Source organism: Cladophialophora immunda (assembly GCF_000835495.1).
Source record: "Cladophialophora immunda strain CBS 83496 unplaced genomic scaffold supercont1.3, whole genome shotgun sequence".
In the NCBI taxonomy this organism is placed as follows: domain Eukaryota; kingdom Fungi; phylum Ascomycota; class Eurotiomycetes; order Chaetothyriales; family Herpotrichiellaceae; genus Cladophialophora; species Cladophialophora immunda.
The window spans coordinates 2,810,830-2,833,211 of NW_015622543.1; the positions used below are offsets into that span (position 1 = coordinate 2,810,830).

The 22,382-nt window shown below is 51.9% G+C and overlaps 8 protein-coding genes across 8 annotated transcripts; 4 read left to right on the forward strand and 4 right to left on the reverse strand.

Moving 5' to 3' along the window:
• Window positions 1–78: 78 nt before the first annotated feature.
• Window positions 79–2,777, forward strand: PV07_05422 (uncharacterized protein). Its single transcript, XM_016392316.1, has one exon. The coding sequence runs from the start codon at window positions 130–132 to the stop codon at window positions 1,960–1,962; it is 1,833 nt and encodes a 610-aa protein (XP_016249835.1). The 5' UTR covers window positions 79–129; the 3' UTR covers window positions 1,963–2,777.
• On the reverse strand, window positions 1,996–4,193 carry PV07_05423 (uncharacterized protein). The gene has a single exon (XM_016392317.1). It carries the CDS (start codon window positions 4,152–4,154, stop codon window positions 2,055–2,057), a length of 2,100 nt encoding a protein of 699 aa, XP_016249836.1. The 5' UTR covers window positions 4,155–4,193; the 3' UTR covers window positions 1,996–2,054.
• A 1,052-nt stretch (window positions 4,194–5,245) lies between these two features.
• PV07_05424 (prolyl aminopeptidase) lies at window positions 5,246–6,764 on the forward strand (the record flags this gene model as incomplete). Its single annotated transcript, XM_016392318.1, has 13 exons — window positions 5,246–5,276; window positions 5,333–5,342; window positions 5,403–5,510; window positions 5,579–5,616; window positions 5,685–5,751; window positions 5,806–5,921; window positions 5,976–5,994; window positions 6,093–6,183; window positions 6,253–6,273; window positions 6,317–6,366; window positions 6,425–6,476; window positions 6,571–6,681; window positions 6,735–6,764. 13 exons carry the CDS (start codon window positions 5,246–5,248, stop codon window positions 6,762–6,764), a joined length of 744 nt encoding a protein of 247 aa, XP_016249837.1.
• A 327-nt stretch (window positions 6,765–7,091) lies between these two features.
• PV07_05425 (uncharacterized protein) lies at window positions 7,092–8,700 on the reverse strand (the record flags this gene model as incomplete). The annotated part of the gene is made up of 5 exons (XM_016392319.1): window positions 7,092–7,177; window positions 7,232–7,569; window positions 7,627–7,959; window positions 8,019–8,595; window positions 8,661–8,700. The coding sequence occupies 5 exons, from the start codon at window positions 8,698–8,700 to the stop codon at window positions 7,092–7,094; spliced, it is 1,374 nt and encodes a 457-aa protein (XP_016249838.1).
• A 486-nt stretch (window positions 8,701–9,186) lies between these two features.
• On the forward strand, window positions 9,187–10,133 carry PV07_05426 (uncharacterized protein; the record flags this gene model as incomplete). Its single annotated transcript, XM_016392320.1, has 2 exons — window positions 9,187–9,219; window positions 9,270–10,133. 2 exons carry the CDS (start codon window positions 9,187–9,189, stop codon window positions 10,131–10,133), a joined length of 897 nt encoding a protein of 298 aa, XP_016249839.1.
• PV07_05427 (uncharacterized protein) lies at window positions 10,090–12,080 on the reverse strand. Its single transcript, XM_016392321.1, has 2 exons — window positions 11,089–12,080; window positions 10,090–11,026 (listed from the first exon to the last, which is right to left on the reverse strand). Exons 1-2 carry the CDS (start codon window positions 11,946–11,948, stop codon window positions 10,231–10,233), a joined length of 1,656 nt encoding a protein of 551 aa, XP_016249840.1. The 5' UTR covers window positions 11,949–12,080; the 3' UTR covers window positions 10,090–10,230.
• A 2,599-nt stretch (window positions 12,081–14,679) lies between these two features.
• On the reverse strand, window positions 14,680–15,227 carry PV07_05428 (uncharacterized protein; the record flags this gene model as incomplete). Its single annotated transcript, XM_016392322.1, has 2 exons — window positions 14,680–15,126; window positions 15,177–15,227. 2 exons carry the CDS (start codon window positions 15,225–15,227, stop codon window positions 14,725–14,727), a joined length of 453 nt encoding a protein of 150 aa, XP_016249841.1. The 3' UTR covers window positions 14,680–14,724.
• Window positions 15,228–17,184: 1,957 nt separating this feature from the next.
• On the forward strand, window positions 17,185–22,133 carry PV07_05429 (uncharacterized protein; the record flags this gene model as incomplete). Its single annotated transcript, XM_016392323.1, has 2 exons — window positions 17,185–21,745; window positions 21,796–22,133. 2 exons carry the CDS (start codon window positions 17,185–17,187, stop codon window positions 22,131–22,133), a joined length of 4,899 nt encoding a protein of 1,632 aa, XP_016249842.1.
• Window positions 22,134–22,382: the final 249 nt, after the last annotated feature.

Consider the following 22,382-nt stretch of genomic DNA (forward strand, 5'->3'; position numbering starts at 1 on the left):
TCGGCTGAACTGCGGCAGAATGCCTTGCGTCCACCTTCCACTCCGATTCAGTGTCCTTTCTCGCGCTCGACTTGCTGTCAATGTATCGCAGCGCAAACGGAATGAGAGATTGCTGATAGCGATGCCGGCATGTCCCGGCTTTTGTTATTACTTCTCACATCTGCGCTCCTCGCCTTGAGCGTCGCAGCTTCTGATTACTCTGAGCGATTGACTCTGACCCCTTTACCCCTCGGCTCTCTCCTCGCCTCATTCGACTTCCGCAGCAACGAAAGTGCCACGGACTATGAAGCCCAGAATTTCAGATACTTCCCCCGCTCTCTGGGTCAGGCGCTGAGGCATGCCGACACGCAAGAACTACATCTGAGATTTACCACAGGACGATGGGATCCGGAGCTTTGGGGTGCGCGCCCTTGGGATGGCACCAAGGAGGGCGGCACCGGAGTGGAGTTATGGGCTTGGATAGATGCAGACTCTGAAGAGGAGGCATTTGGGAAGTGGACAACTCTGACACAATCACTCTCGGGCCTGTTCTGCGCCTCATTGAATTTCATTGATGCAACCAGAACGACAAAACCTGTCTTGTCATTCCAACCTTCAGGGACGTTCCGCAACAGGAGTCAGAATCTTCACCTTTTGCACGGAGTACTTCCTGGAGAGGTGGTGTGCACAGAGAATTTGACCCCCTTCCTCAAACTTCTGCCGTGCAAAGGCAAAGCTGGGATTTCAAGCCTTCTAGATGGACACAAGGTTTTTGACGCTTCATGGCAGAGCATGGCCATTGATGTGCTGCCGAAGTGTGCCGCTGGAGCCAACGAATGTCAAATGGAAATCAGCCAAACCATTGATATTGTACTCGACATTGAACGATCCAAACGACCGCGAGACAATCCAATCCCGAGACCAATTCCCCCGGAACAACTTGTTTGCGATGAGTCTAAGCCTTATCATTCACACGATACTTGTTATCCTCGCGACATGGTGGACGAAATTCCGTGGTCCCTCAAGGATATCTTTGGAAGGACGTTAGCTGGGACATGTCCCCTGGCAGACGATGATGGACCTGACTCGAAACCTCTGTGCCTCAATGTACCACATGATCGAATGGTGTTAATCAGCTATAGCGGGTTTGAAGTCAAATCTCAACCTGGCCCTAGCGAATCAAGGTGTTATTCGATCATGCCATTCGAAGAATTCGATCTTGAAGTGCCCCGACAGCAATCTACCACCAGAAAGCACGACTTGGGCAATGAACTTGTTCGAGCAGAAAGAACAATGACCGGCCATGGTGCTGCCCACGGAGGCATGCGCACCATCTTTACCAACCCATCCGCGACCGAGTCGGTCCAGTTCGTATACTTTGAGAGTCTACCCTGGTTCATGCGTCCCTTCATGCATACTCTCAAGGCTCAAATCACGCATTCGTCCTCAACCCCTTTCGACTCTTCGAGACTTGAGAAGGAAAGAATAATCATGGACATGTACTACCGACCCGCAATTGACCGCCACCGCGGTACACAACTTGAACTACTGCTTAACGTACCGCCCCTCACCACTGTCTCTCTGACATATGCCTTTGAAAAGTCTATTCTTCGCTACACGGAATACCCTCCCGATGCGAATCGTGGATTCAACATTCCCCCTGCAGTAATTCGTATCCTTTCACCGCAACTAATCGATCCGGTTACGGGAAACGCCAGAGATGTTTACATCAGGACGACAAGCTTGCTATTGCCATTGCCGACGCCGGATTTTTCCATGCCATATAATGTGATCATATTGACGAGTACGGTTATGGCGTTGGCGTTTGGGAGCATTTATAACTTGTTGGTCAGGAGATTTGTTGGTGCTGATGAGGTTGGAGAGGGCAGATTACCGGGTTTTGTGAAAAGGATACAGGGCACGGTACAAGGCATGATTGTACGAGTGAAGGATCGACTGCGGGGGAAAGGAAAAGTGGAATAGATACCAATGTGTTTCCCGTCGACATGTTGTTCTCAGTCAATTGGTATATTCAACGCTGGATTGCGTAAACAACGCTACCGGTCCTGCTGTTCTCAGCGTCTCCTGCCCACACCTGCTTCAGCTCCCCGACTCTCCATACTGACAATCTCACCAATGCCTGCCTCTTCCTGCTCATCCTCCAGCCTTCCAACCTCCTCGCGACAATCCCACCACCTCTCCTCGGCCTGCTCAAACGCCTTCTTCCTCAACTCTTTAATCGTCTGCTCGGCGGCCAGCGCCGCCATCTCTGCTTTGCCGCCATACGACTGTTTCTCGATGAGCATCCGCTGCCAGTCTTCCGAGGTGCGGGCGTAAAAGTCCCGGAGGGACTCGAAGGGCCGTGGGAACGGGCGGGGGTCTAGCGAGGCCAGGGTCTCGGGTTCGGTCTCGAGCTCAGAGGGCCGGGACATAGGTGTCGTTGCGGCCGTGGACGCCAAGGGCCGCGAGTCGAGGGACATGGTGTCGGCTCTGCTCTCGAGGTCTTCGTCTGTGTCCATGCCTTCGTCCTCGTCGTCTTCGCCTTCTTCGTAGTCGTCGTCATCGTCCATCTCCTCGTCACTCTCTTGGATGGTCACGTTCCAGTTGATGGGTTCGACGTAGTGCAGCTCTTTCACGCCGTCGAGCTTGCCCAGGTCAACGGCATAGAAGTCTGAGAAGGTGATTTCCACGTCTTTCTTCTCCAATGTACCTCCAAAGATATATAGCGTGTCGTCCTGTACAGCAAGCTGGGCGTTGAAGCGAGGATGCGGCATTTCGAATCGGACAGGGTAAACCCGTTTTGGTGGCTCGGGCTCGGCCTCTTCTGCATCCTTAACATCAAGGTTGATGTCCGCCGCGGCTGATATTGAGCCCTTCGTCTCCAGAGCTGCCAGATTGCGGAGTAGCTCTTCCTCATCCGCTTTGCCACGATCACGGCCCCCCCGAGCTGCATTTTGGAGTTGCTTTTTCGGCCCACCAGTCTTGGGCCTCCTCAGCGACAGCGGGAAAAATCGATTTCGATCAATGTTCCAGATGAACAGTTCGTTGAAGAACTCGCTGTCGATGCCTTCCTCGCTGTCTTCGACATCGTGCACGCCTCCAAACAAGATACCGCGCCCTTTGTGGAAGGACATCGTTACACCTGCTCGAGGCGGGTTTGGTGCGTTGGCCGGCCGCTTCCGCCGTTCCCAGCGGAGTGACAGAGGTGTACCGCTCGGGGCTTCTGGGCTCGGAGGAGTGATACGGAGGAACCAGGTGTCTTGGTGCACGACCGGTTTGAGGATGTTGCGCACTGGGGCTGAGCTCCCGCTGCCCTTACCGGCTTGCTTTCCTCCGCCTCCAGAGCCTGTGGAAGTCTTTACGCGAGAGTAGCCTCCGTACAAGACAGCACCGGATTCGTGGGGTAGGAAGCTGAACGAGGAGCGAGGGTCGGGTCTCGGAGCTGCGGGGCCTAGTTTCATTTCCTCCCATGTGTTCTCCTTGCAGTCATAGATCCATGTATCATTCAAATACTTGGTCTGCTGCGAAGTGTCTTGGAAGCCACCGAAAAGAATAATATAGTTCTTGAAGTATGTCATTCGGTGACCGCTTCTGGCAGGTGGGCTTTTGCCCTTCCCCCTCGGTTCGAGCTTGGTCCATTCCCTTGTTTCAGTGTCCAAATGCCAGAAGTCGTGATAGTGATAGAATTGGTTCTGTTTCGGTGAGGAAAATTCACCCCCTGAGATGTATATTCCGCCAGTATTGCCGCCGCGGCAGGCTGCATGTCCGCTTCGGGGCAAGGGACTGTTTCCTGAGACTATCTGGTGCCACTCACCTTTATCGATGAGGTATACGAACAGGTCGTTGTAAAAGGAGGCAGTGCTCCCATCATGATACTCGCCACCGAATATAAACAACTCGTTCCTGTTGGACGGCGAGGCAACTATTGTGCTGGACGATCTAGGACCAGGTGGGCCACAGGGCTGTTCAGTGACTTTGAGGTACTTGGCCTGCTCTTCAGCGTAGGCAGCTAACATCGCGTCAAGATCACCATCATCATCGCCATCCGAGTCGGCGTTCAGAGCCGCTGCTTTGGCACTTTTCTTTTTCTCGCCTTTCGCGGCCTTTTTCGACTGCTTTGCTGCTGTGCGGGCTTTTTGTTCCGCGGATTTGGTTTTTTTACTCTTGCCAGCCATGTTGGCGCTTGCAGTAAGAGTTCACTCTGGGAAGTACTCTAACCTGGGGCGAGATGGTCCTGGCATGAAACACAGATCTGCCAAGGTTCGGTAAATGTGCTCGCGGCTCACCTTCCCTTGGGACTAGGGTGATGCCGCCCTGTACTCACCCCCCGCTCGCGCGAGTCAGGTGAGCGATCACCCTTGACTCGCCGATCGTGGGGGTGGAAATTTGGCCTGGCACTATCGACGCTGGCTTCCAATGGTGCGACGTTGACAGAGGCGCCGAGACCAACGTAACCCCGATACCCTTGCTGATTAGGCAATCCTTAAAAGATCCCTGGACGCTTGGAAGCTAGTAGGACGTGATACTCGAACAAGGATCTACTGCAGCTGCGTTATCGTGTCGTCTTCAGTAACAACTCGAACAAGATGAAATCCGGTATTCGAATCTTCCTGGCCTTATGAAAGCCAGAATGAACGTACTGCGCGGAACGAATCTCACCTCTAGGCTTCTAGTCGCTTACTGTCTTCGATCAGGGTGTCGCTTTCCGATCATTTTGCTGGAGGGAGGAGACCAACTTCTTCCTCGCTGATAAATGGCTCGTTTTCCTATTGCGGGCAAAGTGTCCTTGCGGCCAACAGAATGTCTTGGTCCAGTGTGTGATTGATTCGACATTCTAAACAGGCAATAGAGGATGAAGGCTTCGTAATCGTTTGTAATGAGGGAAGGCCTAGGTGCTGTTCAGCTTCCCGTCTGCGCTTCTGTGTTTTCGAAGGTAGATGTGTAGGTAATAAAAGCGCGATATTCATTCGATCAGCGTTGAATCGTTATAGAGGGCTGGTAGCTCACATTACGATACTCAGTATCGCCGACGGGAGGCCGCAGAGCCTGACACCTGTCCTTTCTGGTATCTCGCGAAAAGTAGTTAATCTGTCCAGACGAGTACTCTATTAAGGAGGGTTATGCTTTTGTCCCATCGTGATTTTTGGAGCGTATTTTCCCTTACTAGTCGGTCGAGCACTAGAGTTTATAGCTATACGACTTGACCGTTGCAGCTTCGAGGACAACCCTGTAGTGTTTAACCAAAGCTCAATAGTGCTCTAGCTACATGCAATGCGGCAATCCCAATGGGAAACCAGGTGTGTGCAATAGTGGATTTTTAGCGAATGAACAACTAGCTAACCGGCGCTCACAGTCATCTTCCTGTGAGTTCTTTCGACTTTGCATTGTATTCGATTGGAGGACCACATCTAACCAAACTCCAGCCATGGTGGTCCCGCTGCCGGATGTTCGACCGCAGACACGGAGTACTTCAATCCCGAAAAGTATAGGGTGGTTCTTTTCGATCAGAGGGGCTGTGTGAAGAGCCGACCGTAAGTCCATGGCCATCTCCATCTCCGCGAGCTCAGCAGAGACAGGAGCAGGGTTGATAGGAAAACAGAGCAGGAGAAGTGAGGGAGAACACGACATGGGACCTTGGTGAGTCTTTGCACACCCGCAATTCCTTTCCTCGAAAATCTGGACTGGACTAAACAATCTATGTCTAGTCGAGGATATTGAGAAGATCCGAAAACACTTGGGCATCGACAAATGGATGGTCTTTGGCGGCTCTTGGTAAACTCCAGCCTTGAATTGCCCTACAACAAAGCTCACATTTCCCCTAAACAGGGGTTCTACGCTGTCCCTCGCGTATTCGCAAACCCATCCCGAACGATGTGCACGAGGAATTTGGTTCGGTTCGAAATGGGACGTGCATCGATGGACCAGTGCTTCTGGTTCTGGAGGTAAGTCTTGGATTCTACGACTACAAGCTAACAGTGATGCTGATGTGTGGTTAGCCGTCCACCCCGAGGTCTGGTCAGTAAAATAATCCCGGCACACCACCACCTTACATTCTCTGGCTGCTCGAAAATCGTAACCATGGTCTTCTTCTGTACTGATGTGACCCACTGTAGGGACGAATGTTGCAACACATGTGCTCCGTACACAAAAGAGCAGGCAACTGCCTTGGAGGAAAAGTTGTCGGATACGAAGAGGAACGAGTGGGTTGAATTAGTCTCTCTTCACTAATAGAATTCACTGACATTCGCACTCGGAAACTACTGCTGGGTCGAGACCGAATACTTTGTCAACTATGTAAGCACTCGGCTTCCACGAACGACAAAGGCTAACAGATCAGTGTTTCCTCAAGGACGGGCAGCTCACTACCAAGGAGAATATTGACAAGATGTAAGAGCTCGGTTTCCAGTCTTCCGTGTCACTCGAAACTCGTACTGATCTTCCGCAGTCGCCACATGCCCGGTGTAATAGTCCACGGCCGATACGACAATCTCGTTCCCGTAAGTGTGCCCCTGGCTCGAACCAGTGTTTCTTCTACGCTGCGACTCTTTACCGCTTGTTCCTAGACATACGAAACTGACACACAACGCACAGCCACGAAACGCATGGGAACTGAAGAAGGCTTGGCCGGAAGCCACCCTGCATATCGCACCTTGTTCTGGTCATACCGCAAAAGAGCCAAACATCATGAAACTCCTCATCGAGGTAAGTTGCAGTGGTTTCCCTCCCCAGTATGAGATTGAAGCTGAGCGAATAAGGCAACGGACAAATTTTCAGAAGGGCTGTGACGATGAGGCGTCGAGAACTGGCCGGAATAGAAAGATTAAAAGCGAAAGTAAAAGCAAGCGCCGAGATCGACCACAAGCCTTCATATGAAAACCGTTGGATCCAATTTCATGATGTTTTCAACAATATAGACCATAGAATTGGCAGTATCAGTAAAATCATGAAAGAATTTGAAATAAGCAAGCAAAGTAACCTGGAACGGAATACCACAGTGTATGGCCTACAGGAAGTGAAGTCAGGACTCAGGAAACAAGCGGCCACTGCCTTCCTGGACATGCCGTGTTAATACTACCTTTCAATCCAAGTTTGTCACGAGCCCAAGGCGGTTTCTATCGACCGCAGGCTGCGTATCCTTCTCCCATGGCCCTCAGCAGCCGCGGTGTCGTGTCTTCATCGAGCATCTTCAGGTAACGCTCTGCAAGAGGGTGTGGTCAGCTCAATCAATATTAGAGCGTCCTGCTTGACTCACCGCAACCCAGCCACCGGACTCCAACGATGCCCAGAAAGTTTCTGAGCAGTATCAATTTTCTCAAATATTCCTTCATATCTCCACCGTCAGTTGTGGCACTGGTGTTCATCAACAGTATCCTCGTTATAATCGCTGCTGTTTTATATACCAAAATTGTGAAGAATGGAGGCAGCATTCTCAGATCTATGGATTGCCGGCCAAGTGTGAAGAGCTCGACCGTGGTAGTGATGGTGGATATGACAGAACCAAGAGAGTTTGTGGCCACGGCATTACAGTCTTGAAGCGCACCGGCGACCGGAGGTACCTTAGTACCGTTTTCCAGTGCAAGAAGGAGAGCACTGTGCGGATGTCAGCAACGGTACCGTGACTTAGGTGTGCCAAAACCGGAATCTCACGTATTGCAAGGACCTAGTCCACTGACATGGGCGCAGGCTTGATCCCCGACCTCCTTGTCTATTTCCGTCTGGAAATTGATTACTGTCTGAACCGTAAAAATCAACTCCTCCACGTCGATTTGGTGCTCCGCAGTAGGGCTGTTGAGAATGGCATGGATCTTGTCGAGCAAGGTGGTGGCTTCAACCAGTCGAGTCAGACGGGAACTGATGTCTGGTTCGTCTTGTTGCTGCTGCGAATGTGTCAAGCGCAGAACAGGCTCGAGAAGATCTTGGAGAGCCTGAAATCGTGAACGCGTAAGAGAGGGGTGAGAGCCAGACTCTACTGTGATGTATCTTCAAAGAGATCAGCATGTAGTGAGTGGTAAGGAAGAGCCGAATCAAGAAGAGCGTACCTGTCCAAGATCAGAATTCCGCACCAGATGAGTGCACTTTCTTCTCGCTTCCAATTGTTCTCATCCCCAGTGCTGTGAGGAGACCGAGGAGCTGCTCCCGGGTGTAGTGTAAGCGCATCTGCTGCGTTGACGGTTGCTCCAATTGAAATATAAGCTGCTGGGTACAGTCCGTGAGCTACCTCAAATAGAGTCGCTAGAACTCTCGCCTGAGCGATCTGAGGAGAATTGAGACCCAGGACTTCGGTCGAAGATATCCAGGTTTTCACTTGACAGTAGGTAGACTTGAAATCCGAGAGACAGTGTTCATTCTCTGGAGACGCAGGTGGAGGAGTTGCGACAAGGATGATCGAGATGCAGAGTAATGCGATATCGAGGGGAACTTCCCCCCATGTATTGCATGTCTGTGTGAGTCTATTGTGCAGGCTTGTAGTCGAAATAATGGGAAACCATGGCTCGATTTCCCGGTGATATGTGGAAAGACTATCTTCTAGGGTTAGGGATCCAAGGCGATGGACGATGGCGTTCTTGACGCTGTCTGCTGTAAACAAAGAGGTGTCGGAAGCTGCTGGTGTGTGGGCTGTCTCGGAACACTCAGATGGCGAGACAGTTGGCACCGGCAATGATCCGCGAGAGGTGTCGTACTCGCATCGTTGATGGAGTCTGTGGAGATGCAGGTCAGCATTGCCAGGAGCACAGACTTGTTCGGATTTCTTTACCTGCGGCAGAGTCCACAGACCGGAATCACTTTGTCACAGCGCCTTTTTTGGGTGCTGCATCGTATGCACGCCTTTTTAGCCATCGGCTCACAGTCTCCGCTGTCTGGTACCTGAATCAGTCGACATGAGATGTAATTATGTGGACAGGTTTGGCAGAAGAACTGTGCGGGAGACATGCGGGATTCTGCTTCGTAACCCCGCATCAAATCCCGCACCTGTGTCGTCTGGTGCGGTAATCTGCGGGATTGAGGTCGGAAACATCTGAAATATACCATGCGGACCTTTATCATCTGCAGAAACCTCTGGGACCACACGAACATAATGACTGAAGGTCTGATAATCCGAAAGTGCATAAATATGGTCTCTTACTGCCTCCCGACCAAGACGGCATCCAGTCACCATCAATACATTCCTGCAACCCTCCCGGCATCCATCCCTTCGTATTCTACACCATGTCCGAAATCAAATCCGTAGCAATCGCCGGAGTACGTACCTCGAAACCCTTTCGGGGTGCAACTATTGACATCTCTCCCAGGCCAACGGCGTCGTTGGACCCCATGTCCTCAAGGCATTGACCGAAGCAGGCTTCCAAGTGACGATCCTCACACGATCAAAGAAGTCAGACGCACAGGACTCCAATGTCAAAGTGGTCGAGGTAGACTACACATCCGCGCAGTCATTGACGGCAGCACTCACCGACATCGACGCAGTAGTGTCCACAGTTGGTCACGAAGCCATCGCCGCCCAGCAGACCCTCATTGACGCCGCCATCGCCGCGGGCGTTAAACGGTTCATCCCCTCCGAGTACAGCTCCTGCTCGTACAACCCAAAGATCGAAAACTTGCCGACCTACACCCCCATGACCCGCATCAGACAGTATCTAGACGAGCAGGCAAAGGCAGGAAAGTTGACCTGGACGGTCCTCGCGACCGGTGCGTTTCTGGAATTTCTGTTTGACCGTCCCACGTTGCTGGACTACGCGAACCACAAGGCGACTTTGTACGACAAGGGTGACAACAGAGTCAGCTCCACGTCTCTACCCCAGGTCGGCAAGGCTGTCGTTGGGGTTTTGAAGAACTTGGAGGCTACCAAGAACAAAATCGTGAAAGTCTCAGAGGTCATTTTGACGCAAAACCAGCTGCTGGGCATCGCGAAGGCACTGAAGCCGGAGATCAAGTGGGAGACCCATGAAGTTCCATGCAGTGTCCTTGTTCAACAAGGTCTGGACGACTTCAAGGCTGGAAACACCGGCATGCCGGCTGCCATGAAGGTCCTGGCGGGTACAGCACTTGCTGGCGATGTCTACGGCTGCGCCTTTGATGAGAATGACAACAAGCTTCTAGGTGTCAAGGAGATGACGGAGGAGAATTTGAAGAAGCTCGTGGCAAGTAAGCTATAGGCAGATAGGACTGTACCAGTGCGTTCTCCACTAGCCTGTAGAAAAATGGTTTAGACAAAACCATCCCATCCCTCGATTTATTTCAGCACTTTTGTCCCTAGTAAACAGAACTGACAACGACGTCAACCTCGTCCTGTCCAACAACTACCATCACGCCCACGCCCTCGCCGTCTCGTACCGTCGTTGTCGTCTGCTTCAAGGTGCCATCGACATAGACTGCCCAATCTCCTCGGGGCAGGTTCTCGGCCGTCAAGCTCACTTCCCTGTCTTTCCCGCTCCAGCTCTTCATGGTGATGATCATAGCACGGGCTTCCTCATCCCAGACACCTCTCAAAAAGTCCACACCATCCGCAAAGCTCAACCCGTTCACCCAAGGCCGCTGTGCCAGGATGTCCTTTGTCCAGGGCTTCTCCCACATCTTCTTCTGCCCATCTTTGACGTTCAAGCGAGAGTAGCCGATGCCCGAATTTCCCGAGTGTGGCTCCATGTGGACCATATTGTAGTCGTCGTCGAAAAGCTTGTCGTTGCGCGGGTAGAAGAGCCCTCCGTTCTCCCACGTAGGGTTGAGGTGCGCGTCGGCGTAGTCGAGAAGGTCCGCGAGCTCCTTTTCCTTCCCCAGCTCCGACAGCATCTGCGCAAACGAGCTCCAGCTCGGCGTTTCGAAAGGAAAGGCCGGGTTGACGAACTGCGCGGACATCTCACGGGCCTTGCGCAGCGTCTCGACACTGTGGGCGTCTTCGCCATTCTCCAGGACCAGCTTTCGAAATCCGAGCGCGACACGCGTGGGCTGGAGTCGAGTCTTGCCGTCGACGTTGGTCAAGAAGCCTAGAACCTGGCTGTCGTAGAGCGAGTGCACTTGCTTCGAGTTCCACGTGTTCATGTATGCATTTGCCCTGTCCAATCTGTTAGTTCTGTGAAGAACGAAGCACGGATACTACGTAGCAGTACTACTCACCAAGCGGTATGAGCGCCTTGTCGGGCGGGCAGGGCCTTGCGTTGCTTGAGGGCGAAGAAGCTCGGATACAGGCCGCTGTCGTTGAGCATGCCTTTGCGAACAAGGGATGCCTTGTACTTGACCAGGACGTCTTCCACGTTGTTGGTGCCGTCGCGGCTATCGTTGTACCTCATGGCGATGATGGGGAACTGATTGCACACGACAAACACGGCGTTCGGCTCACAGCACACTCCCACCCAATCGTTGTCTTCCATCTGCTGGAAAATCACCTTCTGCAAGCTTCGATTGTCGTAGACAAAGTCCTCGCGCCCCAACCCCCAAAACAGTGGATTCCACGTAAATGTCAGGCTGCCTTCCTTCTCGAACTCGTCGTCGTCAAACAGCATGGCGTACAGGCTGGTCATCAGCAAGAGGTGTCCCGAGTACATGATGTTCTCCTTGATGACCGGGTCGGCCCAGGGCTTGCGGAGTTCCTTGAGGTCGGGATCCAACAGCTTGCCTCCGTGGCTGGTGACGAACCAGTATCCCCACACTTCTCGCCGAAGCATCTTGTGTATCATCTGTCGTAGGAGGGTTTTGAAGGCGCTCCTCATGGCGGGCAGGCGGTGATAGTGGGCGACGCCGGCTGCGTAGGTCATGGTCGCCAGCTGGTACCTGTAGGCGTCGTCCCATTCCTGCTGGGCCTCGAGGCTTCCAAAGTGATGCCACTCGCCGTCGACTTGAGAGACGAGGTTGTGGAAATGGCGCAGATGCCCGGCCTGTGCAGCGTTGAGTTTGGGATATTTGGAAATATCTACTGGCGGACCAGCCGAGATCTTCAGGGTGCTGGTGTTGCTTATGGTGGTGGTCGTCGTCGCCATGACTATGGAAAGATCTGCCTTCACGCAATTTGATATTTTTGATATTGTGTGATGTTTGTCGATGTCAATGGTAGTCGTTGCTAACGGCACTTTGTCGCCCTTTCTAATCAGACTGGTACGGTATGGTAGTTGGGGGAACTTTTGGTGGCACTCTAAGCGTTCGAGAAGAGTCAGACATGACTTGTCGCAACGCTAACCCCAATTTTGCAGCGCAGAACGGCAGAGCGCACACGAACACAGCACGAGCGTTGGTGGCCTCATCCCGGGCTTACCCGCCATGGTGCGGTGCCTGCGGCAGCGATCATTTGAGTCTCTCGAGTTCCCCAGACTTGGCTTCCTAGTGCGATGCCGACGGGCGGGTTCAGGAGGACTCTGCGCCTTGCGGCGATGGTGATTGGAGGACTTTGCCAGGCCCCCAAAGCATTCAGCACCCGCTGGATCACTCGCGTCATGATACTGATAAGCCGTTTTCCTCTCCCGGGCATGCTAGGATGGTCCTAGGGTGAAGATCAGAAAGACCAGCCACAAAAATGAGACAATTAGCATCTCCTCACACACAGGAGGCATAGTGGTATGCTAGTATTACAGGCTGTGGACGGCCTTGCCGGCGCCGGAATGCCGTGTTTACGCCACGGTATGGAGCTTGCATCAGCGAGATCAGCAAGGACTGCTATCCATAACGACAAGGTTACGCTTCCCGGACCAGGGACATCCGTCGAGATATGCGGACTCAGGCCGTGATGCTTCCTGTTCAACAGAGTCGAAACCGGATTTTGTTTTGGTCGAGTCCGCCTCGATGAGGACGCGACAGCATAGCTACAGCAAATCTTTGTCCGAATGTTGCGTCCTGCCAGCTTCTGGAATCTATGGCTAAGAAGGACCTAAAGTGAGCCCTCGCGACGATCAGACGTCCAATTTCACCTCATTGAGCGCGATGGCGTCGGTCTATGTGCACAGACCGACAGCCCTCCACTCTGAACAAAATATCGTGTAGAGCAGCACCGAGACGGCAGGAAGCACCTCGGCTGATCTCAACGTCAAAAACTGGCAACGGGAAAGTCATTACAGGAGTTCCTCTAAGCAGAGATCACGTTGAATGAATGAGAAAATCTTTCTCTCGCATACGTCATTACGTTCACCATCGAAAAGCGATTCGTTCTGGAGACTGGATGCTTTTTTCAACTATTTGCAGCCGTGTGAAAGAGCTAGTAGCCTACAGGAACGAGTACTTGTGACCCTATCTATATAGCACTTTCATCTGCTATTGAGATAGCACGATGGCTGTCATCCGAGGAGGCTCTCAATCATTCTTGTTTCTCGTTTCTTGGTCCCTTTAAGGTCTTGGTCACTCGTCCTCCTCGGTGTCTTGTTGAATCCTTTGGGTTTCAAGGTCCTCCTCAAGTGACGACCCTGTATCCTGCAGCTCAACCACTACCTTGGGAATCGATCGATCAGCTTCAGTACCGGCCCTTCCAATTCGACACGGCGAGCTGCATTTTGGGCTGATACGGAGGAACACGGCGCCATTTCAGAATCTAAGGTCGATAAGCTAGGAGGAGGATCGATGTCCTGAACCACCCGGTATGCGATGCGAAATGATCCTTGTATTGTCTCCAAGAATTTTCTGCCATTGTTCTCTCTCACGTACATGTTCGCCTTCGCTTGGATAGCAAGGGTCGCGTAGCCAGCATTTCTACGGCTTCTAGGCGGTGAACACTTCTACTTCTATGGACAATTCAATGTCTTCTTCCAGCTCCACAAGGACTCCGTCTATCAAGCGATTCGCATGCTCGATGCTCTCACAAATCCCTCCTTCAGTCAATATTCTAATGGTCGCCTTGACCGTGAATTTCGCAACCTGGAGCAATGTCGGACTTAAAGAAAGTACTTCATACCGACTGTTGTCCTTTGATCGACCATGTTGACCGAAGCCATCATCCCCATCTTCATGTGCATGGTTTCGTTGGAAGAAGGGTCGGCATGCTTCAACAAGAAGGTGAGCATCTGGTCGGCTCTTGCCGTACCCTCTATAGCGATTCTCTTTTCTTCTTCCGTAAGGTTCGGTCACCGCGCTGGGTCGATCTGGATACTGATGTTGTTTTGAATAGTGATACCCCAGTGGGTGCGCACCCTCAGCTGTAGAGGAATGCTTTCTTGGTAGAGGGACTCTATGCGGAGCATCTCGCACACTTGACCTAGATTGAGTTGAAATCAAGGCAATGAAGGAGTGAAGGAGCGAAGGGAATGGCAAAACTTGAGAGCGTTCAAAAATCGATGGACCCGAGGAATGAGCGCTTTCTTATCTCCACCAGCCCATGCGACGAGGCTTCCTCATACCCAAAATCCATGCAGTTTAGCGAAGATCGGAACACTTTCCCTTGATCAGTCATTGCGAAGCCGACTTTACATCCAAACTAGGGCGAAAGGAATGCAGGCTGTCCTGCAAGACCGAGCGCAATCGGCATCACCAGGACTTGAAATGCACAAAATTTACACTGCTCGCATTGATAGTCAAATAACGCCAAAGGGTAAGTGAGGTAAGGTCATGTAGCCAATGAACATGCAAGCCAACCCTATCTGCCATGAAATGCCCCTATCAAGTCCATCAGTCACGATGGTCTGCTGAACACCATCTCATCGCATCACATCGCATCACATCTCGATCAAAACTTTACTTTCGGACTTCCTCCTCCCGCAGCAAATAGCCAGGTTAAAAAACATCCATGAAGGTGTTTGAACCACTTTTGATGCGGGAGCTTTGTTGAACTGCAGGCCGTTAGCCGTCAATCCGTTGACGAAGAATGATATCAAACAAGTGTTGGACTTTGACCTCGTTGAAGGCCGACAGGTGAGAATATTCAGCACATAGGGCTTCTGCGAGGGCGGAACCAGTCTCGAAACGAACCTGCTGCGGGTCGCAGTCTGTTTTCGTCCCAACTAAGGCGTGAGAGGGACATTGTTGGAGGGTGTCCAGGCGTTCTGTGTACGCCTCTATCATGTCCAAAGTTGACGAGACTTGTGTGTCGAAGACAAATATCACCGCATCGTATTTCAGAATTTTGCATTGAGACGCCTGGATCCCGATGATTTTGAGGTCAATCGTCGCCGGACCAATGACAATGAGTTTCTGATAGATACACTCATCTTGGTAATCATCCATGAACTTCCCCCAAAGGTACTACAGTCATGGATCAGCTTCAACCCGGTTGCGAATGGAGATATCTTTACCTGATGGATGAGCCTGGATTTGCCGACCCCCTGGTCACCGACCACTCCCATCGTCATTCTTTTGGCAGTACTCGCCATTGGTAGTTGGCCTGCTGATAAGCGGTGTGCAACAGCGAGCAGAGTAAGGTGCAGATGCAGGGTGCAGGACGATTCGATGCGAGGAACCCAATTGGGAGATTACCGACTTTTTGAACCAGAGGGCTCGGTGATCAAGTTTCATTGTCATGGTAGACACGCCACTTAGGGTTCAGCAATACACCAATGGGCTGTCCACAGAGTCTGTGCCCTAAGATTTTCGACCTGCACATGCAAATCAGTGAAATTCTGGAGGCGCAGCTCTGACCCTGACATACCAATGATGGGGAGTTCGAGAGATTGGTCCATGAGAACTCGAAGATAGCAACAGCTATCACAGCGAGACCCAGTCCTAGAGTCGGAAGCGAAGACGCGCTGGCCTTCCTTGCCTTTCTTCTATGTAAGGTAGAACGCAGTATAGAACATAACCATAAAACGGTCCGATGGTGTACTGGTCGCCATGAATAGCCTGTAGGGCGCGTCCCTGAAACCACTCACGGCATAGCCTTCTAGCCCGTACATGTCCAAAATATTCAACATCTTCTAGGTCGGGGTCCCAGGCATTTTTGTTGACCTCCAAAAGGGAATTGGGGCACTCTCGGCAGAGTTGGTCCTTCAATTCAGTAACGGCCCCTTTCCATACGAGTGTTTCCCAACGTCCACTGTTTAATTGCATAATGTTGAGCACGTAGAAGAGGCTCTGAACTACCTTGTCAAGGTCCTGCAGCTTCACTGTGTGATGGCTGGCATTAAAGCGTACGAGACAAGTATTGATCGTAGATCGTCCGGGCCACGACAGATCTGCACAAGTTAGATCGCAGTAAAACACAAAAGGTACATGCTTGAGACCATACGAGAACCATGATGGCGTTCGGGGCTTAAGTCTGCCGGAAGGACATAAGTCTTCACCGGTGATCGCCTCGCGCCCTGGCTCGTGGAAGTAACAAACGACAAGTTCCACTGTGACTGTGACAGTCATGTTGGCAGGGGTCTCGTTGTCGGCATCGCAGCCGGAGGTTGGTTCGCTCCCAAACTGGCGCTTCAAGTGTCCGTGACAAGGTGAAGACAAGGGCAGTGTCAAGTTGTTCCGTGGTCGAAAGGCAGTCTGCATGATGGGCTGCATATGCCTGATGGGGCAGCGGTAGTAGTTGGACTGGGACAGTGCAGAAGGTAAAGGAACGGCTGACGCTGTATCTTGGTTCGGGCAAGAGATCCGAGGGTCGTGACAACGCTTCAAAGATCAAATCAGGGAGCATTAGGCCGCGAGACCGGTGAGGGCATTCATACAAACAGGGCCTATTAAGTTGCATGATTATATGCCAAATATGCCAATACATCGTGTGAGAAAACCCTGTACAGCCAACATCACATTTACGGCATTAATGTGAAGTGGGCGCGAAGGATATGGGAAGGCCGAAGAGCTTTCAACTGAGGCCTTGGGCGCCGGCCCCGCCTTGTTGGTCGAAGTTGTGACTTCAACAGAAAAAGCAGGGCCGGCGCTTGTGGCTGGGAAACCTGCGTGCTGCCATGGCACGAGGGACATACCCCGAGGGAGAATGTCATCTCATTTTCTTATCACAAGGGTGAGCGAGAGGTGAGAGGAGGGTGAATCGTGACCCCACGGTTTTAAAAGTGGCGGCGTCTGGGTGAGGGCGCCGTGAGCTGCGAGCAGATTTACCATTGCTTGAACCGCCAAGGTCGAGGGACCGAATTCTCAAGCTCGATCACGTGCCTTGGTGTTTTCTGAAATGCTTAGTCATTCAGTTCCACAGCGCGCACCGCGCCTTGGCTCCTTCAACGCGTCGTTGGCGGGGACGTTGACATTCCTCCCGATCTCGACTGGCGCAGGCGAATAATACTCCCACTCACATTCGCCTACTGGGCTACCGTATCTACAGAACTGCTCCGGGATACAGCAAGATGAGACGGACCTATGACCAAGAATAATCTCAACAGCTCCCTCTCATGGCTCTTGCAGCACCCACACTCTTTTGGATCATTGGAGCACATATCTGTTATTGCTGATACGGCCAGTGTATCATACGATGAGTTGGAAGCAGCAGACACGAACGAGGAGATGGCAAGATTGCAGCTGGCACCACAGATTCCTCCCAGACCGAAACTGCATACTCAATTGCAACGCGATCTCAATCCCCTTCCCACTCCCACTCCATCTCGACCTTCAGTTGACATCAAACCACAATCGAGTATATCGAAACGACATGGAACGCCTGCTGCATCCCGGCAGACTCCCAATCCGCGTACACCCGTAACGAGCTTTGATGACATTAAATTCGATGATTCCATCGACATCCTCGACATTGACGAAATTGATCTCACTGGCGAGGCTCTCACGACTTCTTCCTTTGGCGAATTCGGCCCTCCAACCCAGTTATGGAACGAAAGGTCGGCTTCTCGTGTGGCGCCGTCGCCAAAGAAGAAAGGAAAGAAGAGGAAAAGCGATGAATATGCATCAGATCTGCTCTCCCCACAGTCAAATCGGAAGCCAAAAAAGGTGGTCCAGCAACGCACAACAACGACAACCTCTCCGATCCGCGGCAGCCAGACCAGTGTTATCGAGAAATTTCTTGAAGAAGAAGTTAGTCTAACGCGAGCTACAACTCGGCTCAAGGCTGCTGCTCCTCAGCCAGAGACATTCTTAGACTGTGGGGCTCAAGCGATCGACGGAGATAGAGGTCACCAAAGGAAAGTGGCAGAAAACGATGATCAACTGCGAGCTTCAACGCGCCCTCTACAACCTCGAATTCAGCGATCACAAAACATCATTCCCGAGTCAGACGACGATGAAGACTCTCCCTCTGCTCCAAAACTCGAATCCGATGCTTCGAGTCAAGCAGTTCCCGAGGATGGGCATGGTCCAGACGTAGGTGGTTTGGCGGAAAAACAAGAAGGTGCAGAGGCTGCTTTCCACCAGCCAGTTCGATCCCAACCCTTTCCGGTTCATGAAGCGCCTGGACCATTGCATTCCCTCCGAACAAGGCCTGCAGTCACGCCCCAGGCGACATCGAATCCAGAACTGATGTTATACAACAGCACTCCGACCCCCAGCCTCGCTGGCAGCTTGACATTAGAACAAAAGACGCTGATTGACAGTTTTGTTATGGACGGGAAAGACCAGCTACAGAGCCTCCTGCAACGGCTGGAGAACTCGAAGGTAGCTGTCGTCGGCCAAATTATGGAAGAGATATGCGATCGCGGCGCTGCTTCTAGCCATCTGAAGGAACAGCAGAAGGCAATAGTAACCAAGATCAATGCAGCAACACGTCTTCAGGAGGAATTCGCCACTCTCGTCAAACTTCGAAACCTACGGGAACAAATGCTCGTCCAGCGAGAAGAACTTCGGAAAGCGGGCCATATCATTGAGCCCGATGACCCCGATGATGTCTTGACATCAATATGCTCGAAGATTTTCAATGCCAAACGTGAGATCGACGCTCGAGAACTCACAGTCTTCACGCTTTTGGAACAGGTGGGAGTGTCGACTGCCAAAAGAATGAGTAACAGTCCCAAAACAGACCGAGATCATCTGTTGTCCCCAAGCTCAAACTTATCAAACCAAAAGGTCCTGGTTGCCTCAACACAGAAACCGCCACAATCAACGTCAAAGAATGCGAAGAGTGAGACTCCACAAGGTCTTTCTCACCTCTCAACGCAGTCAGTCCGCCAAACACCATCTTTATACCGATACGATGCAGTTGACGTGGCCATCAGGTCGTCGAATCGAAGCCCTTCTCCCTATCGAGGATCTCCCCAAAGAGCTCAAGTATCGGAATACGCAAGAATCAACCAGCCCACCTCTCATGCCTTTGACATTCCTGGCCCGAGTCGTGTTCTTGCCGGTGCGGGCGCGAAGGCTAGGGCGGGCGACTTTTCAAGAACAATGGGTAGCCCAGCTCGCGACTTTTCATTCGACGATGAGGATTTCGAGGAAGGTTTAGATGACGAAGAAATGTACAAGGCCGCAGAACAGTACGAACAGAATTTACCGCTGAGAGCTACCCCCCCTAATCGAAGTTCTCGCTCTGCTCTGCGTGAAGTCAGCGAAAACATTCGCAGGACATCGCCCCAGAAGCCTGCAACAACATCATCTATACCTCGGCCTCCACCAGCAGCTCTGATGCAACATCCATGGTCGAAAGACGTGTATTCGACTCTAAGGAAGAAGTTTCATCTCCAAGAGTTCCGTCATAATCAGCTGGAAGCCATCAACGCGACCCTGAGCGGCAAGGACGCCTTTGTGCTGATGCCTACCGGAGGAGGCAAGTCGCTTTGCTATCAATTGCCGGCTGTAGTTCAGAGCGGGCGAACTGCAGGCGTGACCATCGTCGTCTCTCCATTGCTCAGTCTGATGCAGGACCAGGTGGATCATCTGCAAAAATTGCACGTTCAAGCTGTGCTCGTCAACGGGCAGACTTCGCAAGAACATCGGAATTATATCCTCCAAGCGTTACGATCTAACGAGCCAGAAAAATTTGTTCAACTTCTGTACGTCACACCCGAGATGCTCAACAAGAGTGAGACATTCTTCAAGGTCTTTCTGGATCTGAACAAGAGAAGACTCCTCGCACGCATTGTGATTGACGAGGCACACTGTGTTAGCCAGTGGGGACATGATTTTCGTCCTGACTACAAGGCTGTCGGCGAAGTTCGCCAACGCTTCATGAATGTGCCTGTAATGGCCTTGACTGCGACGGCAACAGAGAACGTGAAAATGGATTGTATGCATAATCTGGGCATGGATGGTGCCGAGGTGTTTACACAGAGCTTCAACAGACCGAATCTCACGTACGAGGTGAGGCCAAAGGGCAACAAACAATCGGTTCTCGCAAGTATTGCCAGTCTCATACAAGAGTCTTACAAAGGACAAGCGGGAATCATCTATTGCCTGTCGCGCAAAGCTTGTGAAGATGTTGCGAGGCAGCTCCAAGAAGAATATAATATTGCGACCCGTCACTACCACGCTGGACTCGAAGCTCCCGAGCGCATCCATATCCAGAAAGAATGGCAGTCTGGAGTTTACAAAGTCATCGTTGCTACAATTGCGTTCGGCATGGGTATCGACAAGCCAGATGTCCGATTTGTCATCCACCACACCATTCCAAAGAGTCTCGAAGGTTATTACCAGGAGACAGGCCGAGCTGGGCGGGATGGTGGCAGAGCAGGGTGCTATCTCTACTACGGCTATAGCGATACAACCTCCATAAAGCGGATGATTGACAAAGGCGACGGCGACTGGCAACAAAAGGAGAGGCAGAAGCACTTGTTGCGCAATGTCGTCCAGTTCTGTGAGAATCGCAGCGATTGCCGCAGACAGCAAGTGCTCGGGTACTTCAACGAACACTTCAAGCGCGAAGATTGCAACAATACCTGTGACAATTGCAACTCAACCAGCACCTTCGAAACGCAGGATTTTTCAGAGCATGCTAAAAATGCAATCCGTCTCGTGCAGCAGGTGTCTCGTGAACAAGTCACCCTGTTACACTGTGTCGATGTCTACCGTGGTGGCAAAAACAAGAAGATCACTGAGCTCGGCCACAACAAAATTCGCGAGTACGGTCTTGGGGCAGAGTTGGCCAGAGGGGACGTGGAGAGGTTATTCTACCGGCTCATTAGTGAGGATGCTTTGGCGGAATATAACAAGGTCAACACTGCTGGCTTCGCAACGCAATATGTGAAACCGGGACCCAGAGCGCCCGATTTCGAGGCCGGCCACGGCACATTGAGTATGCAAATCTTGGTCTCGCCGAGGGACAAATCGAAATCCAAGGCGGTCGCTTCGAAGACCAGGAAGAAAACTCAACGGACTGGAGTCAAAGCCGCTACTGACGATTATCCTGCCTCTACCAACGTTTCCTCACCGTTGCAGCCGAGGTCTCGCAGGATCCCTCCTCGTGCGCCGTTCGACGAAGATTCCGATGAAGATTTTGCCGATGAAGTCGAAGAAGACGACGCCTTCTATTTCGATTCGATGCCCGTTGTTGGCGGACACCGGTCCAAAAAAATCGCAAAAGTAGGGCCTCCAATTACTACGGATGACAGGACGAAGGAACTCGACGAGATTCACCAACACATCCTGGATGACTTTGTCGATAACGCTAAAAAAGAAATCAAGCGAATCCAAATTGCCAAAGGGTTACGGCAGATGGCAATATCTGATCTTATACTTCGGGAAATTGCCACTCGGTTTCCACGAGATGAGAAAGCGCTCCGTGACATTTCTCGTATGAACCCAGAAACGTTCCAAATGTTCGGGCCTGTCTTGCTGCGACTGGCCAAAAGCGCTTATAATGACTACAAGGCGATGAAAGAGGCAAGCGGAGAAGATGGCGACGGGCCTCATGGCAGATCCATTGTGGAAATCAGCGACGACGAGGATGCGGATCGAGTGGATGAAAGCGACGAAGATCTGAGTGAAACCGAGAGCAGTCACTACTTTAGTGTGGCTGACGACGTCAGCCATTTCAACGAGAAACGTAAGTTGTGGGATGCCAGTGGCTAGCCTTCAACTACTGACAAACAGCAGTATCCCAGGCATCCGCATTCGAGACTCGACCTCAGAAGGCCGCCCCGAAAAAGCGCAACTCTCGTCCTAAGTCTGTTCCTTGGAATCGCCGTGTATCGCGTGGCTCTCAGCAGCGTGGCAGCGGAAGCTCTAGAGCAAGAGCGACGGTCGCGAAGGGGAAGCGAGGCAGCGGTGGCGTGGCAAAGAAGGTCAGGAATAGTGCCAGTGCGCGGTCTAGCACCAGCAATTCAGGTCTGCAAGAATTTGCGTATAAGAACAGCAAAGAAGCCTCGTCTAGCCGTAGTCGTGTTGGCGGAGGTGGTGGTGGAGCAGGAAAGATTAGCATGATGCCGACCTGAGGGGGCACAAGTTACATGGTGTTTTGAGTCAATGATGAAAAGAGATGATGAGTTGAAGACACTGACTGACAGAGGACAGTGCGACGGGGAAGTGAGTTGCAACGGACCATATCGAGGGACGCGTTCCTTCCCAAACCTCAGAGCAGCCTCAGCCTGCGCTCTGCGAGGCGCACCTTCTCAACACCCACACACTCTGCTTCTGGCTTCTCCATCTTCGTCTTCTCCTTCTCATCAACCAGATCTTCTCCT

Coding starts and splice junctions, on each gene's coding strand:
- PV07_05422 (XM_016392316.1), top strand. CDS start 130: ATGTCCCGGCTTTTGTTATTACTTCTCACATCTGCGCTCCTCGCCTTG.
- PV07_05423 (XM_016392317.1), bottom strand. CDS start 4,154: ATGGCTGGCAAGAGTAAAAAAACCAAATCCGCGGAACAAAAAGCCCGC.
- PV07_05427 (XM_016392321.1), bottom strand. CDS start 11,948: ATGGCGACGACGACCACCACCATAAGCAACACCAGCACCCTGAAGATC. Junction 11,027..11,088: donor CAAGGCGCTCATACCGCTTG/GTGAGTAGTACT, acceptor CAGATTGGACAG/GGCAAATGCATACATGAACA.